Genomic DNA, 19,054 nt, shown 5'->3' with positions numbered 1-19,054 from the left:
CATTAACCGGTGTCAGAAAGTTATACAGATCTGTAATTTACTTCTATTCAAAAATGTCCAGTCTTCCAGTACTTATCAGCTGCTGTATGTCCTGCAGGAAGTGGTGTATTCTCTCCACCTGCCACCTCTGTCCATGTCAGGAACTGTCCAGAGCAGGAGAGGTTTTCTATGGGGATTTGCTTCTGCTCTGGACAATTCCTGACACGGACAGAGGTGGCAGCAGAGAGCACTGTGTCAGACTGGAGAGAATACACCATTTCCTGCAGGACATACAGCAGCTGATCAGTACTGGAAGAATGGAGATTTTTATATAGAAGTAAATAACAAATTGATATAACTTTCTGGCACCGGTATTGGATTGGTTAAAGGAGGTTTTCCATGTTGGTAGAATGGAGGCTGGAATTACATGCTACTGGTTCTCCTTTAAATTAGAGAAAAATAAAAGATCGGCAGAGTTCCCCTTGAGAGAATCCTCATTTTTACCACTGATGGAACAAAAACCCTAACCCCCTTGTTTTCTCTTCTTCTCACGCCCCCCCCCCCCCCCCCCCCCCCCCCCAATACCCTTTATTATTATTATTATTATGATGCACTATAGGCTGCAGACTCTGCCCAGTTAACCCCTTCCCTGCCAGCTTCCTCTTTGTAGGTCACGGAGCAGCGTCATCTCCAGGAATAATTAGCACGGTTTATTATTAGCTCCCAATTATCGGGCCCGGTGCATGTATTAGCGGCCGCGGCAGGTTCTCACATCTCACCCCCAGGTTCACGTGAGCGGCTGGATTCAGCTTCCTCCGGTGTCCGCGGCCCGGGCGCTGGCTCTGTCCTCTGCGTCTACCTGCGGTGGCTTCCTCACACAGCGGAGGAGACGGATGGAGAGGGTTCGCCATTCTCCCATGTGATTAATGGGAGCTATTTTTAAGAGTATTTTGCAGCTTATGAGCGAGGCCCGTACAATGTGTCACACAGACAGAACGCTTATTTACCATACAGCAGATGGAGGCGAGCTCGGAAACCACAACAGGACCAAAGAAGAGATGCTCTGCGCATTTAGAATCTCAGAAAACAAAAATGTTCCTGAAGCGGCCGCCAGGGCTCCGGTCACAGGGGGCGCCGCCAGGGCCATGGGCACACCTTCATGGGTTTAGGTGTTAGAATGGAAAGTGGTAACATGATATGATAGAGATACATGAGGCTTTTCATGCGGGGGATTAGACCCACACTTACCGCCATAATACATATAGACATATTAAGCCTAAAAGGGGAACTCGGGACATTCAGATTTTTTCCATATTGCTGGGTCTGTATAGAAAAGAACACCCTGTTCTCACCTAACATGCTCCCCGGGGGTCCTCCTGTGTTGTCTTCCAAAAACAGCGCCACTCTTGTCCTCAGTTTGTGTCTGGTATTGCAGGTCAGTTCTATTGAAGTGAAAAACAACAAGTTGCAATTCCACAAACAACCTGCAGACAGGTGTGGCACTATTTCCATAATTTCTATAATTTCATCTTCTGTAAACAAAGCCCATTAGAAGCGCTGACTGTTTGCTACAATGTATCATGGCAGGTAACATGTATCAGCGCAAAGCCAATATATCTCCCAGAGAATTGTCTGGACTCCACCTATAAAGGCCATTTTACACGGCACCATGTGAGGAGGAAGCGAGCCACGACCTGTCAGCTCAGCACTCGCTTCCTCCTTGTTCCCCATTGTGTATGTCGGCTGATCGCGCCTCTTCACATGAGCGATTACACCGAATGATTATCAGCCTGAGTGGCCGGTACAGCGGGTAATCCATTGGTGTAATAGGGCCTTCAGGTTGCCAGTCCAACACATGGAGTGCTGCTCACAGCTGCTGATGCTACATGTGCGGGCAGCTTCTTCTTGCTGTAAGGGTCCTAACAGACAAAAAGATTTTTCGTTTCCACTGATTAACAATAAACAATTGCAAACGAGAGCTTTTGGGAACGGCCGGAGATCATTCACCATAATATACGGAATGATAGTTATTAGTTACCATCATTCATATATACTCTACAGTCTACAAACATTTGTAATTATGAGTTTTAAGGTGATGCAAATACAAAAGAATTTCCGTTTGTCGTTTGATCAATGCCGCGGAATGATTATCGCTAAAATTCAAATGATATAACAATTTTTTGCACGATAATCATCCCATGTAATATGGTTCTTAGTGAAACAAAGTTTACTAGAATGTTGCAGAACTTTATACTAAGATTTAAAAAAGAAGTCTGGGGTTGGTCCGGCGCTGGAGCCAGGGAGGTAAGTGCCATTTATATTATATTCAGCCACCTTCTCCCCGGATCTTTTGAGAGAAAAAAAAAAAAAAAAAGGGCAACCTCGGACTTCTACTTTAACTTTAAACGTATTAAACATTAAAATTGCTTAAAATCAGCCCTACCCACGTCTAGCGACCTGATGACCTTGGTTTATAGGGACGATGGGCGTCCTGTGAACGGCCACTGGCAGACAGGCCTTGCAATGTTCAAACCTGACATGGAAGCTAACGCCCTCAGGCTGTAATTGGATTCCCTTCTGCCACGGACTGGCTCTACTGCGATGGACAGGAGACACTGATGCAACAGGTGTGCACGCAACAGGAACTCTCTCTCTCCCCCCCCCACCATCGGTTTTCCTGTATTTTCGGAGGCGAGGCACAGACGCAGCAGAGCGATAGTTGAAGAGACTATTTGCATTGGACAAATTTATATTTTGGGATTGTTGTAATAAAGCGTGACTGTAAATCTCTGCAAACACCACAGGCAGGCGGAGAATAGAGAGAGCCTATTATGGCCAATCGAGGGCGAGAGCGCGGCTCGGCCCAGACGCACTCAAATTGCTCATTACTTGCAAGACATTTACAGAACAATGAGGTGTGGGACGCACATTACACAGACACCAGTGATGGAGAGCACTTCAGCCTTATTGGCAGCGCCGGCTACAAATGGTCTTTAATATAAAAAAAAAAAATTGCGCTGCTACCATGTTAATAGGAAGCGATCTGCAGAACAAAAACTCGACAGCTCGGTCTCCGGCGGTAATTTTCTGTGACATTTCTGTGCAACACGGAGGGGTCTGGATATATCAATATCTCTGCAGGAATGGTGCGAAGCCGTACGGTGCCGAGTGAGATCTTTCTTCCGAGGTAATGTTACTAAACCTAAATATGGACGGATTTAGTGATGATATCGGACAGACGACCCAGAGAGCAGAATAAGCGTGCAGACATCCTATTGATCCGAAGCGACACAGATTTATCCTCCTTCAATCCCAAGAGCTGTCAGAACTTTTTTTTTGCTTTATCCGGAAATCTACAAGTTGAACTTAGATCTATCTGTACCGAGACGCCAAGATAGAACTTATTACGAGCTGCTTCACTTCTCATTAAATCTTCCCGGTGGCCAGAGCTTCATTACTTAGGCACACAGCTCTAAATCCCCTGCATACACTGACTGGCATAATCGTATTCTGGCTGCCTTAGCCACCAGTAGGGGGAGCTCTCTGCATACACTGACTGGCATAATCGTATTCTGGCTGCCTTAGCCACCAGTAGGGGGAGCTCTCTGCATACACTGACTGGCATAATAGTATTCTGGCTGCCTTAGCCACCAGTAGGGGGGTCTCTGCATACACTGACTGGCATAATAGTATTCTAGCTGCCTTAGCCACCAGTAGGGGGCGCTCTCTGCATACACATTATTCTGTCTGTCTTCAGACACCAGTAGGGGGAGCTCTCTGCATACACCGACTGACATAATAGTATTCTGGCTATCTTCAGCCACCAGTAGGGGGAGCTCTATGCATACACCGACTGACATAATTGTATTCTGGCTGTCTTCAGCCACCAGTAGGGGGAGCTCTCTGCATACACTGACTGGCATAATCGTATAATCGTATTCTGGCTGACTTAGCCACCAGTAGGGGGAGCTCTCAGCATACACATTATTCTGTCTGCCTTCAGCCACCAGTAGGGGGAGCTCTCTGCATACACTGGCTGACATAATAGTATTCTGCCTGCCTTCAGCCACCAGTAGGGGGAGCTCTCTGCATACACTGGCTGACATAATAGTATTCTGCCTGCCTTCAGCCACCAGTAGGGGAAGCTTTCTAAATACTGTTATCATTGACTTCAATGTATATGTTGTATGCCAGTCCCAACCTGTCGCTCACCAGCTGTTGCAAAACTACAACTCCCAACTTGCCCTGACCACCAAGTATGGCTTTGTCCCTAAACTCTGGTGTTCCTGATGTTACAAACTACAACTCCCATCAGGCAGTGACAACCAGGTATGGCAGCTCCCCAACCTGTAGCTCTTTAGCTGTTACAAAACTACAACTCCCATCATGCACTTACATACAAGTACAGCAATACCCAATATTTACTTAAAATAACCATAAGCTTAGCTTATGAGCTGATCCAATTTTTAATAGATCCTTACGGCAGTCAAAGATTCATTTTTTGGATACAGAGCTCCAAATCCTACACCTATATCATTTACTACCTGTCACCATTAGGGGGAGCTCAGGAGCAGTCTGCATACTGTTAACATTGAGATGTATGCCAGAGTTTCCAGCTTTTGCATCCCATCCTGCTGACCTCCATAGTGGCTACAAACATCCACAGTTTTATACAAATATATCATTACATAATAAAAACTTTAAACAACTTAGTACCATACTTTGTTTTTGTCTGAATTATATTATAATTACTATATGTATGGCGCTGTGCATGGTAAACTATTAGGCCACAGCACTTATTATAGGACTGCTGCCCCTTTCCACTCCAACATTCTGCAGCAACTGACGGTATAATTCCACACCAGGGCCATGCTTTACATTGGACACCAGGGCCATGCTTTACATTGGACACCAGGGCCATGCTTTACATCAGACTAGAGAATCCTTTTTTTATTACAGGTCACCAGAGCGGTTCCTTACTGAAAATACCAAGAGGTGGCTGCTACAATCCGTCCACGTGATGCGGTGACCCCAGCCAGCAAGCAGTCACCTGGGGGACGCAGCCCTGTATCTCTGGACTAGTCACGGCCTATAGGGGTTATTTATCCAAAAGGCCATTCATCCTTGTGACGCTGGGATCCCTGAATGTCCATAGTGACAGCAAGTGACGGCACAGGAGCCCCAGTGTGTGCCGGGCGGCAGAGGACTGAACCAAACAAGAAAATAAAATCAATCTAAAGAGGAGAAAGGAGGCAGAAGGGGGAGACATGATCCTGCTCAGGGAGAGGAAACAAGGAGCCGACAAAGAGGAGATTGTTCAGAGAAGCGAAAGGGAGACTGAGCTGGCCTGACAGAGACAAACAGCACACAGGAGGCACAAGCATATACCCAGGATATCCCGATAGAGACAAACAGCACACAGGAGGCACGAGCATATACCCAGACATCCCGATAGAGACAAACAGCACACAGGAGGCATGTGCATATACCCAGACATCCCGATAGAGACAAACAGCACACAGGAGGCATGTGCATATACCCAGGATATCACGATAGAGACAAACAGCACACAGGAGGCATGTGCATATACCCAGGATATCACGATAGAGACAAACAGCACACAGGAGGCATGTGCATATACCCAGACATCACGAAAGAGACAAACAGCACACAGGAGGCATGTGCATATACACAGGCATCCCAATAGAGACAAACAGCACACAGGAGGCATGTGCATATACCCAGACATCCCGATAGAGAACCCAAACACAGGAGGCATGTGCATATACCCAGACATCCCGATAGAGACAAACAGCACACAGGAGGCATGTGCATATACCCAGACATCCCGATAGAGACAAACAGCACACAGGAGGCATGTGCATATACCCAGGATATCACGATAGAGACAAACAGCACACAGGAGGCATGTGCATATACCCAGGATATCCCGATAGAGACAAACAGCACACAGGAGGCATGTGCATATACCCAGGATATCACGATAGAGACAAACAGCACACAGGAGGCATGTGCATATACCCAGGATATCACGATAGAGACAAACAGCATCCAGGAAGCATGTGCATATACACAGGATATCACAACAGACATGTTTATATAAACACAATAGAGGCCCCATACACAGGAATGAACATATGCCGGATGTACATATGATAAGGCTATCACAATAGAGACCACCACACAGGAGGAATAAGGCCCCAAACACAGGAGGACCGTACGTATACAGTCCTCCCCCCCCCCCACACACACACGGGAGGACTGTACATATACAGAGTATAACACGATAAAGACCCCCCCACACACATACTCTGTATATGTACAGTCCTCCCGTGTGTGTGTGGGGGGGGTCTTTATTGTGTTATACTCTGTATATGTACAGTCCTCCCGTGTGTAACACGATAAAGACCCCCCCCTCCACACACACACACACACACACACACGGGAGGACTGTACATATACAGAGTATAACACGATAAAGACACACACACACACACACACACACACACGGGAGGACTGTACATATACAGAGTATAACACGATAAAGACACACACACACACACACACACGGGAGGACTGTACATATACAGAGTATAACACGATAAAGACACCCCCCCCTCCACCCCCCCACCCCCCCCCCTCCACACACACACACACACACGGGCTTAAACCAAGTATATCACAACAGAAGTCAGTACAGAGGAAAATGTGAATGTATGAAATGTGTCAGAGACCCTCAACACACTTTAAAATGTACCTCCTCGGCTCTCATTGCACGTCATGACAAGAAGAAAATGCATGTGCCGTGGTGACTCTACACACTGCATGGGTGAGCAGACATATGCCCTGTATCATGACATTGCTTCTTCTAGGTAAGGAGAGGATAACTTGTGGAAAAGCAGAGTCTCTCCGTGCTCGTCTATATTATGAATCTCCAGAAAGCACATATTACGGTATAAAGAATTCAATGATGACAAGTGTCATGACAGAAGGCAATATAACCAGAATCTACTTGTCATAAATAGATTACATCATGACAAATGCCTTCAAATACACATGTACTATATACAACAGAGTAAGACCTGTAAAATAAAAACAGTGATAAAACACACATACCAATGCATATCATGAGATAAGTACCTGTGTATGTCCACCCTCATGACAGGGGACCACCAACACAGGGCTATGTCACCATATTTAAAATAACTCTGGTATGATGGCAGAAACCCTACATGAATAGTGATTTCCTGGAAGAAACACAACCTGCACAGCTTGACAGAGAACCTACAGGGAGAATATCGCGACTGAGACCTTATAAGCACCATCATATCATGACAGAGAACCTTGTATGTATCACCGTAACATGACACAGACCGAACATGCACCAGCATATATTACATAGATCCTATATGCCTCACTATATCATGACATAGACCGTATATGCATCATATATCATGTCACAGACCCTATATGCCTCACTATATCATGTCACAGACCCTATATGCCTCACTATATCATGACACAGACCGAACATGCACCAGCATATATTACATAGATCCTATATGCCTCATATATCATGACATAGATCCTCTATGCCTCACTAAATCATGACACAGACCATATATGAATCATATATCATGACACAGACCATATATGCATCATAAATCATGACACAGACCATATATGCATCATATATCATGACACAGACCATATATGCATCATATATCATGACACAGACCATATATGCATCATATATCATGACACAGACCGTATATACATCATATATAATGACACAGACCATATATGAATCATATATCATGACACAGACCATATATGAATCATATATCATGACACAGACCATATATGCATCATATATCATGACACAGACCGTGTATACATCATATATCATGACACAGACCGTGTATACATCATATATCATGACATAGACCCAATATGCATCACTATATTACAACAGCCTTCATGCACAGTGATAAATAGCCTATGTGCACTAAAAGGACAGTGTGAACTTCAGAACACATTGCCCCCTCATAATGGAAAAATCTACATACTGGAGTGAAGACATGACCCTTACAGATATAGCACAACATGGCATTATAATGGGGGACATATAACCGGCTACAAAATAGGAGAACATACAGGCAACTATTAGAACCTTGGGGGATCTAGCATTGGAATGGTACGGCATTAATGATGTGTAAATTGTGTAACACTATATGTTACGGTATAGATGGTACGCACTGTCCCGAATATCATGACATACGCGACTGTGTGCACAGTATTACCCCACCGCACAGTGCACATATACAGGAGACGGCATATCCACAGAACAGGTAATACAGGGAAAGACAGCAGGGTAATACATTATATACAAGAGTCACATAGGAAATCCTCCAGACTGTATATAACAGTGCAAAGCAAGGAGTATACAGCACCAACACAGAACCCTTCTAGTACAGGGAGTATACAGCACCAACACAGAACCCTTCTAGTACAGGGAGTATACAGCACCAACACAGAACCCTTCTAGTACAGGGAGTATACAGCACCAACACAGAACCCTTCTGGTACAGGGAGTATACAGCACCAACACAGAACCCTTCTGGTACAGGGAGTATACAGCACCAACACAGAACCCTTCTAGTACAGGGAGTATACAGCACCAACACAGAACCCTTCTAGTACAGGGAGTATACAGCACCAGTACAGGGACAGCTTCCCAGCTGCGGGCACATCTACATACACATCGGCTCTGTATAACCAGGCTACCATACAGAGCACCTCTGTGTGGATACAATACATGGGCACTTCCCTATAGAGGGCACATAATGGGGGACACTGGGCCAGAAATACTGTAACAATGTATAGCAGGGAGGAACAGATCCCTATAGACAGGGACTAGTGATAGAAAGTAGCAGATGAGGGATCTAATGCAGACGCTGATCCAGAGAGGAGCAGAGACTGAGCCAGGGAGGGAAGACAGCGAGGAGGAGAAGGAGAACAACCAGGGATTAAGAGTGAAGGAATGAAGAAGGAGCCAAAATATCCAGCCTGCCCATCCATCTCCAGGCGGCAGACATGGGGGGTGTATACACAGACAAGTATAGGAGCACAGGCATAGAGGGACAGACACACAGACAAGTACAGACGTATAGGGAGAGATATGGAGGAGTCCAGGTATAGAGGGACAGGCACACAGACACATATAGGAGTCCAGGTGTAGAGGGATAGATACACAGACACATATAGGAGTCCAGGTATAGAGGGATAGATACACAGACACATATAGGAGTCCAGGTATAGAGGGATAGATACACAGACACATATAGGAGTCCAGGTATAGAGGGATAGATACACAGACATATAGGAGTCCAGGTATAGAGGGGAACAAATACAAAGACACATACTGTAGTGAGGACAGAGGAAGAGATACATAAGACAAGTGTAGTACAGACATGGAGGGGTGACGATACACAGACACATATAGAGGTACGGGCATAGAGGAGAACATGCAAATATATAAGGAGGTACAAGCATGTAGCAGGGGCAGATACACAGACGTATATGAGCACATATACAAGTACTGGCAAAGAGGGGGGCAGATACAGAGACACAGAGGTACGGGCATAGAGGGGGCAGAAACAGAGACACAGAGGTACAGGCATAGAGGGGGGAGATACAGACACAGAGGTACTGGCATAGAGGGGAGAGATACAGAGACAGAGGTACTGGCATAGAGGGGAGAGATACAGAGACAGAGGTACTGGCATAGAGGGGGGAGATACAGAGACAGAGGTACTGGCATAGAGGGGGGAGATACAGAGACAGAGGTACTGGCATAGAGGGGGGAGATACAGAGACAGAGATACTGGCATAGAGGGGGGAGATACAGAGACAGAGGTACTGGCATAGAGGGGGGAGATACAGAGACAGAGATACTGGCATAGAGGGGGGAGATACAGAGACAGAGGTACGGGCATAGAGGGGGGAGATACAGAGACAGAGGTACGGGCATAGAGGGGGGCAGATACTGACACAGAGGTACGGGCATAGAGGGGGGCAGATACTGACACAGAGGGGGGGAGATGCAGACACATATAGAGATACGGACATAGAGGGGGGCAGATACAGACACAAATAGTCAAGACAGAAAGAAAGATACACTGACAAGTATAGAAGTATGGGCATAGGGGGGTGCAAATACTGAAACATATAGAGGTACAGGCATAGAGGGTTGAGAACAGATGGTTGCATATAGACATAGACAGATGCACTGTATAGTGGGTTACAGATATGTAGTAGTTCACACAGCCACATACAGAGGTCCAAACATGTGGGGGTGCACACAGCCACATACAGGGGTCCAAACATGTGGGGGTGCACACAGCCACATACAGAGGTCCAAACATGTGGGGGTGCACACAGCCACATACAGAGGTCCAAACATGTGGGGGTGCACACAGCCACATACAGAGGTCCAAACATGTGGGGGTGCACACAGCCACATACAGAGGTCCAAACATGTGGGGGTGCACACAGCCACATACAGAGGTCCAAACATGTGGGGGTGCACACAGAGACATACAGGGGTACAAACATGTGGGGGTGCACACAGACACATAGGGAGGTCCAAACATGTGGGGGTGCACACAGACACATACAGAGGTACAAACGTGGGGGTGCACACAGACACATACAGGGGTCCAAACATGTGGGGGAGCACACAGCAACATACAGAGGTACAAACATGTGGGGGTGCACACAGAGACATACAGGGGTCCAAACATGTGGGGGTGCACACAGAGACATACAGGGGTCCAAACATGTGGGGGTGCACACAGCGACATACAGAGGTCCAAACATGTGGGGGTGCACACAGAGACATAGGGAGGTCCAAACATGTGGGGGTGCACACAGACACATACAGAGGTCCAAACATGTGGGGGTGCACAAGACATACAGAGGTACAAACATGTGGGGGTGCACACAGCCACATACAGGGGTCCAAACATGTGGGGGTGCACACAGACACATACAGGGGTCCAAACATGTGGGGGTGCACAAGACATACAGAGGTACAAACATGTGGGGGTGCACACAGCCACATACAGGGGTCCAAACATGTGGGGCTGCACACAGAGACATACAGAGGTCCAAACATGTGGGGGTGCACACAGCAACATACAGAGGTCCAAACATGTGGGGGTGCACACAGACACATACAGGGGTCCAAACATGGGGGGGTGCCCACAGAGACATAGGGAGGTCCAGGGATGCACACAGGCCACAGCCAGCTATCGGGGTGCACACAGGGCACAGCCAGCTATCGGGGTGCACACAGGGCACAGCCAGCTATCGGGGTGCACACAGGGCACAGCCAGCTATCGGGGTGCACACAGGGCACAGCCAGCTATCGGGGTGCACACAGGGCACAGCCAGCTATCGGGGTGCACACAGGGCACAGCCAGCTATCGGGGTGCACACAGGGCACAGTCATATGTCGGGGTGCACACAGGGCACAGCCAGCTATCGGGGTGCACACAGGGCACAGTCATATGTCGGGGTGCACAGTAACCGGATCGCTATTTACAGCTGCTGTAAGTGACAGCACCGGCGGCGCACGCGTTACCAAGCGCCGGTCACCTCTATTGCCCCGGTGCGGGGTGACTTACCCAGTGCCAGGTGCAGGAGGGGCAGCAGCAGGGCGCTGAGCCCGGGGCAGCTCATCACTCCCATGCCGACCCCGGTACCTCCATCTGCTTCACACGCCTGAGTGCAAACCGGGCATCCCGGGAGCCGTGCGCTGCTGCGGGCGCATCCCCTGCACGAACCCCCACCCGGCGGGGAGAAAAGCGGCGGCGGCGGCGGCGGCTGGAAGATCCCGAGCTCCGTGCTCACTGCCTGCAGCAGCCTCAGCAGCCTGGCATCAACTACTCCTCCAGCAGCCTCCTCCTCCTCCTGCATCCCCTCCCCGACCAGTGCCCACTCCCCTGCCTCATCCCCAGCCCTCCGCCGTGCACCGAGCTCCTGCCCTAGATCCAGCACATCTACCCCGACTAACCGACTGCTCCTGCCCTATATCCAGCACATCTACCCCGACTAACCGACTGCTCCTGCCCTATACCCAGCACATCTACCCCGACTAACCGACTGCTCCCTGCCCTATATCCAGCACATCTACCCCGACTAACCGACTGCTCCTGCCCTAGATCCAGCACATCTACCCCTACTAACCGACTGCTCCTGCCCTATATCCAGCACATCTACCCCGACTAACCGAGTGCTCCTGCCCTATATCCAGCACATCTACCCCAACTAACCGACTGCTCCCTGCCCTATATCCAGCACATCTACCCCGACTAACCGACTGCTCCTGCCCTAGATCCAGCACATCTACCCCTACTAACCGACTGCTCCTGCCCTATATCCAGCACATACACCGACTAACCGACTGCTCCTGCCCTATATCCAGCACATCTACCCCTACTAACCGACTGCTCCTGCCCTATATCCAGCACATACACCGACTAACCGACTGCTCCTGCCCTAAATCCAGCACATCTACCCCGACTAACCGAGTGCTCCCTGCCCTATATCCAGCACATCTACCCCGACTAACCGAGTGCTCCTGCCCTATATCCAGCACATCTACCCCGACTAACCGACTGCTCCCTGCCCTATATCCAGCACATCTACCCCGACTAACCGACTGCTCCTGCCCTAGATCCAGCACATCTACCCCTACTAACCGACTGCTCCTGCCCTATATCCAGCACATACACCGACTAACCGACTGCTCCTGCCCTATATCCAGCACATCTACCCCTACTAACCGACTGCTCCTGCCCTATATCCAGCACATACACCGACTAACCGACTGCTCCTGCCCTAGATCCAGCACATATACACCGACTAACAGAGTGCTCCTGCCCTATATCCAGCACATACACCGACTAACCGACTGCTCCTGCCCTAGATCCAGCACATATACACCGACTAACAGAGTGCTCCTGCCCTATATCCAGCACATATACACCGACTAACCGAGTGCTCCTGCCCTATATCCAGCACATATACACCGACTAACCGAGTGCTCCTGTCCTATATCCAGCACATATACACCGACTAACCGAGTGCTCCTGCCCTATATCCAGCACATATACAACGACTAACCGAGTGCTCCTGCCCTATATCCAGCACATATACACTGACTAACCGAGTGCTCCTGCCCTATATCCAGCACATCTACCCCGACTAACCGACTGCTCCTGCCCTATATCCAGCACATCTACCCCGACTAACCTCCTGCTCCTGCCCTATATCCAGCACATCTACCCCGACTAACCGACTGCTCCTGCCCTATATCCAGCACATCAACCCCAATTAACCGACTGCTCCTGCCCTATATCCAGCACATCTACCCCGACTAACCGACTGCTCCTGCCCTATATCCAGCAGATCTACCCCAACTAACCGACTGCTCCTGCCCTATATCCAGCACATCTGCCCCGACTAACCAACTGCTCCTGCCCTATATCCAGCACATATACACCGACTAACCGAGTGCTCCTGCCCTATATCCAGCACATCTACCCTGACTAACCGAGTGCTCCTGCCCTATATCCAGCACTCACACCCCGACTAACCGAGTGCTCCTGCCCTATATCCAGCACATCTACCCCGACTAACCGACTGCTCCTGCCCTATATCCAGCACTCACACCCCGACTAACCGAGTGCTCCTGCCCTATATCCAGCACTTCTACCCTGACTAACCGAGTGCTCCTGCCCTATATCCAGCACATCTACCCCGACTAACCAACTGCTCCTTGCCCTATATCCAGCACATCTACCCCCACTAACCGAGTGCTCCCTGCCCTATATCCAGCACATCTACCCCGACTAACCAACTGCTCCCTGCCCTATATCCAGCACATCTACCCCCACTAACCGAGTGCTCCCTGCCCTATATCCAGCACATCTACCCCGACTAACCAACTGCTCCCTGCCCTATATCCAGCACATCTACCCTGACTAACCGACTGCTCCCTGCCCTATATCCAGCACATCTACCCCGACTAACCGACTGCTCCCTGCCCTATATCCAGCACATCTACCCCAACTAACCGACTGCTCCCTGCCCTATATCCAGCACATCTACCCCGACTAACCAACTGCTCCCTGCCCTATATCCAGCACATCTACCCCGACTAACCGACTGCTCCCTGCCCTATATCCAGCACATCTACCCCGACTAACCAACTGCTCCCTGCCCTATATCCAGCACATCTACCCCGACTAACCGACTGCTCCCTGCCCTATATCCAGCACATCTACCCCGACTGAGTGCCCCCTGACCTATATCCAGCACTCACATCCGGACTAACCGAGTGCTCCTGCCCTATATCCAGCGCTCACATCCCAACTCATGAAGTGCTCACTCATCTCAGCACTCGGCTACTGACTCATGGAGCATTCACTGCCCTATATCCAGCAGTCTGCTAAGGTCTCATGGAGTGGCCTCTTTCATCCCTTTACTTTCTTGAGTGCTCACTCTCCTGTCATCCCTCTGCTTTCTTATGAAGTGCCTACTCTCCTCTCTACCTTCTCCAGGAGCTCGCACTGTTCTCATCCATCTTCCTTTTCATGGAGTGCCCACTCTCATCCATCTAGTTTCTCAAGGTTTGCCCACTTCCCTCTCATCCCTCTAGTTTCTCATTGAGTACCCACTCCTTCTTAGCCCCCTACTTTCTAATGGAGTGCCCACTCCTCAACCCATTACATTCTCATGGAATACACATGGCCCTATATCATCACTGTACTTCTCATTGAGTGCCCATTTAGTTCTCATTCTTCCTTCTTCCCCTTATCCCCGTTTAGAGTGCGTGCACACTACGGAATTCCTGCATATGACCCGCACACGGTGGAGCGCATCTCCGCCCGTGCCACAGACACTATTTTATGCACGGGCGGATTCCGCATTCCGCCAAAAGAAGTGACATATCAATACGCAGGAATTCTTTCCATTACTCAACTCCTGCAGAGCTCCCATCACTCAATCCATTTCACTGAGTGCTGGGGGAGTGTCATGGAGTCACTGAGCCCTTCTCCATCACTGACCTCTTCTCCTGTCTCAATCATCCAGCTCTTCTGTCTCACTGAGAACTCACACCCGTCTCCATCACCCAGCTCTTTTTTTGTGATACTGCGTATTTACTCCCTTCTCCATCACCCAGCTCTTCTCTTTATTCTGAGTGCTCATTCCCATCTTTATTGCCCAGCTCTTCTCCTGTGATACCGAGTGCTCACTCCCCCATCACCCAGCTCTTCTCCTGTGATACCGAGTGCTCACTCCCCCATCACCTAGCTCTTCTCCTGTGATACTGAGTGCTTACTCCTTTCTCTATCACCCAGCTCTTCTCCTGTGATACTGAGTGCTCACTCGCTGTCTCCCTCCCTCTATCGCCCAGCTCTTCTCCTGTGCAACTAAGTGCTTACTCCTTTCTCTATCACCCAGCTCTTCTCCTGTGATACTGAGTGCTTACTCCTTTCTTCATCACCCAGCTCTTCTCCTGTGATACCGAGTGCTTACTCCATCACCCAGCTCTTCTCCTGTGATACTAAGTGCTTACTCCTCGATCACCCAGCTCTTCTCCTGTGATACTAAGTGCTTACTCCTCCATCACCCAGCTCTTCTCCTGTGATACTAAGTGCTTACTCCTCGATCACCCAGCTCTTCTCCTGTGATACTAAGTGCTTACTCCTCCATCACCCAGCTCTTCACCTGTGATACTGAGTGCTCACTCGCCATCTCCCTCCCTCTATCGCCTAGCTCTTCTCCTGGGATACTGAGAGCTCACTTCTTTCTCTATCGCCTAGCTCTTCTCCTGGGATACTGAGTGCTTACTCTTTTCTCTATCACCTAGCTCTTCTCCTGTGATACTGAGTGCTCACTCGCCATCTCGCTCCCTCTATCGCCTAGCTCTTCTTCGTGATACTGAGTGCTCACTCCTTTCTCTATCGCCTAGCTCAGTGATTTTCAACCTTTGAGCCGCGGCACCCTTTTTATACTTAAAAAATCCTGGGGTACACCACCAACCAAAATGGCACAAAATGACACTAAAACAGTACATATCATACATATAGTTAATAATATAGATTCTAAATGTATTTATACTCACTCAGTGTGAAACCTGGGCCTGTTTTCTTCTCCCCCCTGTGCTTCTCTCCACCATACTTCTCCCCCCTACTTCTCTCCTGTGCTTCTCTCCCCTGTGCTTCTCTCCACCATGCTTCTCTCCACCATGCTTCTCCACCCTGCTTCTCTCCTGTGCTTCTCTCCCTTATGCTTCTGTCCTGTGCTTCTCTCCACCATGCTTCTCTCCTCTGCTTCTCTCCACCATACTTCTCTCCCCCCTGCTTCTCTCAAGTGCTTCTCTCCCCCATGCTTCTCTCCCCCATGCTTCTCTCCTGTGCTTCACTCCCCCATGCTTCTCTCCCCCATGCTTCTCTCCCCCATGCTTCTCTCCCCCATGCTTCTCTCCACCATGCTTCTCTCCACCATGCTTCTCTCCACCATGCTTCTCTCCACCATGCTTCTCTCCACCATGCTTCTCTCCACCATGCTTCTTTCCCCCATACTTCTCCCCCCTGCTTGTCTCCTGTGCTTCTCTCCTGTGCTTCTCTCCCCCCTGCTTTTCTCCACCAAACTTCTCTCCCCCCTGCTTCTCTCCCCCATCCCCAGGTTTCTCTCCCCCACTTCGAGATGGTCGCCGCTGCTGTCCGCCTCACCTACTGGCTGCCCGCAGGGCCCGGACGTGCTCCTCCAATCAGCGGAGACCGGGAGCGTGGTGCGCTGCGGGGTGCCGTAGCGCACACGTTGATTGGATGTGTGCATCACGGCCCGCCGCAGCGCACCACGCAACCGCCCACATTATAATCAGCCACTGATCGCTGCGCATTGCCAGGGAACAAAACACAGGGGCACTATAGTTTGGGAACTTTCCCCGCGGCACACCCGACCATGTGTTGCGGCACACTAGTGTGCCACGGCACACTGGTTGAAAATCACTGGCCTAGCTCTTCTTCGTGATACTGAGTGCTTACTCCTTTCTCTATCATCCAGCTCCCCTCTCCATTATAATAGGTCTGCTCCCCATTGGTTTATTTCCCCTCCATCATACCCACATCCAGCCCTCTTCTCCGCACAGCCATTGTCCTGATTTTCCTCTAATCTTCTCATGGATTTTGTCGCTTTCCTTCCTTTTAAGAGGATTTGTTGCTGGGAGAAAGTGAAGAACAACAGGGGGTTGGGAGACAACAGCTGTACCCACTTATTCTGTTTCACCCCCTAAACCTATAACCAGGCATAAACCACAGACCCACTTCCATAAGCCGTGAGGCTGAAGGTGCCCATTTAACCCCTTGTGGGGGAGGCAGCCTCACAAATGTCACCCATATAAATCACTGTCACTTATTGGGTTAGGGATTTAAATAAAGAGCCATGATCTCCGCTCTTACTGCAGTGTCATCAATCTGAGCCCCAGATGCCAGCAAGGAATGTGGTAAAGCTTAACCCCTCCAGTGCCATCCAAGGTGCAGTGTGCCATGCAGGAGTCACCAGCTGCAGGTGGTGCCAGGCCTGTGGCCAGGGCCTGCTCTGAAGCCATTAATGTGGCATCTCTGTCGTGTTGCTATGATTCACACAGATGCCGGGTTAAAGCTGCGCGGCTCTGCCAATCATTTATGGCCCCGTAATATAGGAGCAGGTCTGATGCACGTGGGTGGGCTGTCACAAGACCACTACCACCATCAGGGATAATCATCTGCTGGGGGCAGTGGTCTCATAAAAGGTCACAATATAGAAAGAAATCTGGTCTAGCGGAGGGAGGATCTGTATAATACAGGCAGGATACACCGTATCTCACGGGGGGATCCATCATTGTATATTGGATTCTGTGTTAACAGGAAAGAGAAGAGGTCATGAGAGATGTGTATAACAAGACAGGAGGAGGTGTCCAAGGGCACGGGGTCACAGTGCAGTACTGACTCCTATACACCTGAGAAGAGACACTCCAGCTACTGCACAACTATTACTCCAATCATGCCCTGACAGCCTGCAGCATGCTGGGAGGTATAGTCCCTCAACAACTAGAGAACAAAAACTCAGAGCACTCACCTGACCCTTTATTTTCATACATATTAATATCATACAATACAAATGGGCTTAAATGGTCACTGCCCTGTGTAAGGTACGTGGATATAAGATATGTAGGTATGTGCGTATAGTGAAGTAACATAGGTATATTGGATGTAGGTATAGGATATATGGGTATAATGTATGTATGTATATAGCTATTATTTTATGTCAGTATAGGATATATATGGGTTTAATGTATGTATGTATATAGGTATACTGTATTTTGGTATAGTGAATGGAAGTAAAGGATATATGTGGGTAGAATGTATGTATGTAGGTATATTGTATGAAGGTATAGTATATGTATGTAGGTATATTGTATGAAGGTATAGTATACATATGTAAGTATAGCATATGTATGTAGGTATAGAGTATGTAAGTATAGTATATGTATGTATATGGGTATAGTGTATGTAAGTATAGTATATGTATGTATGTAGGTATAGTGTGTATATATATATATATATATATATATATATATATATATATATATATTGTATGTAGATATAGTATATGTAGGTATATTGTATATATGTGGGCAGTGGGCATACTGCTGGGCTCCTTCTGAGCTTGTACTTATCCAAAAGAAGCAAGCGGTGCTGCAGTGTAAAGTATAATAATAATATAATAAGGCATAAGCAAAGCTCACAAATTACCTAAGATTCCAATAGACAATGTTATAGGGGTACTCTGACATCTGCGGAGGCATTTAGTATTGCTTACCTGTCTGCCCCAGTTCTGACGATCATTTTGAGGGTCTTAGTTTTGTACTCCCTGGTTGAGCAGTTGCCCGGAATAAATTGCTTTCCCTCCATTCTCCATCACAGCCCTCCCTCCC

General features: G+C 48.6%; 1 protein-coding gene across 3 annotated transcripts in view; it reads right to left on the bottom strand.

The window, feature by feature from the left end:
- The window catches only part of IGSF21 (immunoglobin superfamily member 21), a 426,683-nt gene that overhangs the window by 397,654 nt on the left and 9,975 nt on the right, over positions 1 to 19,054 (bottom strand). For 2 of the 3 annotated variants that reach the window (XM_069947001.1, XM_069947003.1), the window contains exon 1: positions 11,691 to 11,915. In XM_069947001.1, coding sequence (XP_069803102.1) covers positions 11,691 to 11,754 — 64 coding nt within the window. In that variant the 5' untranslated portion in view covers positions 11,755 to 11,915. Of the gene's footprint in view, positions 1 to 1,331; positions 1,422 to 11,690; positions 11,916 to 19,054 lie in introns of those variants that run through there. The other variant, XM_069947004.1, reaches the window with a different exon arrangement.

Source organism: Dendropsophus ebraccatus, chromosome 12, assembly GCF_027789765.1.
Source record: "Dendropsophus ebraccatus isolate aDenEbr1 chromosome 12, aDenEbr1.pat, whole genome shotgun sequence".
Lineage (NCBI taxonomy): Eukaryota > Metazoa > Chordata > Amphibia > Anura > Hylidae > Dendropsophus > Dendropsophus ebraccatus.
This window is presented reverse-complemented; position numbering and strand designations above follow the sequence as displayed.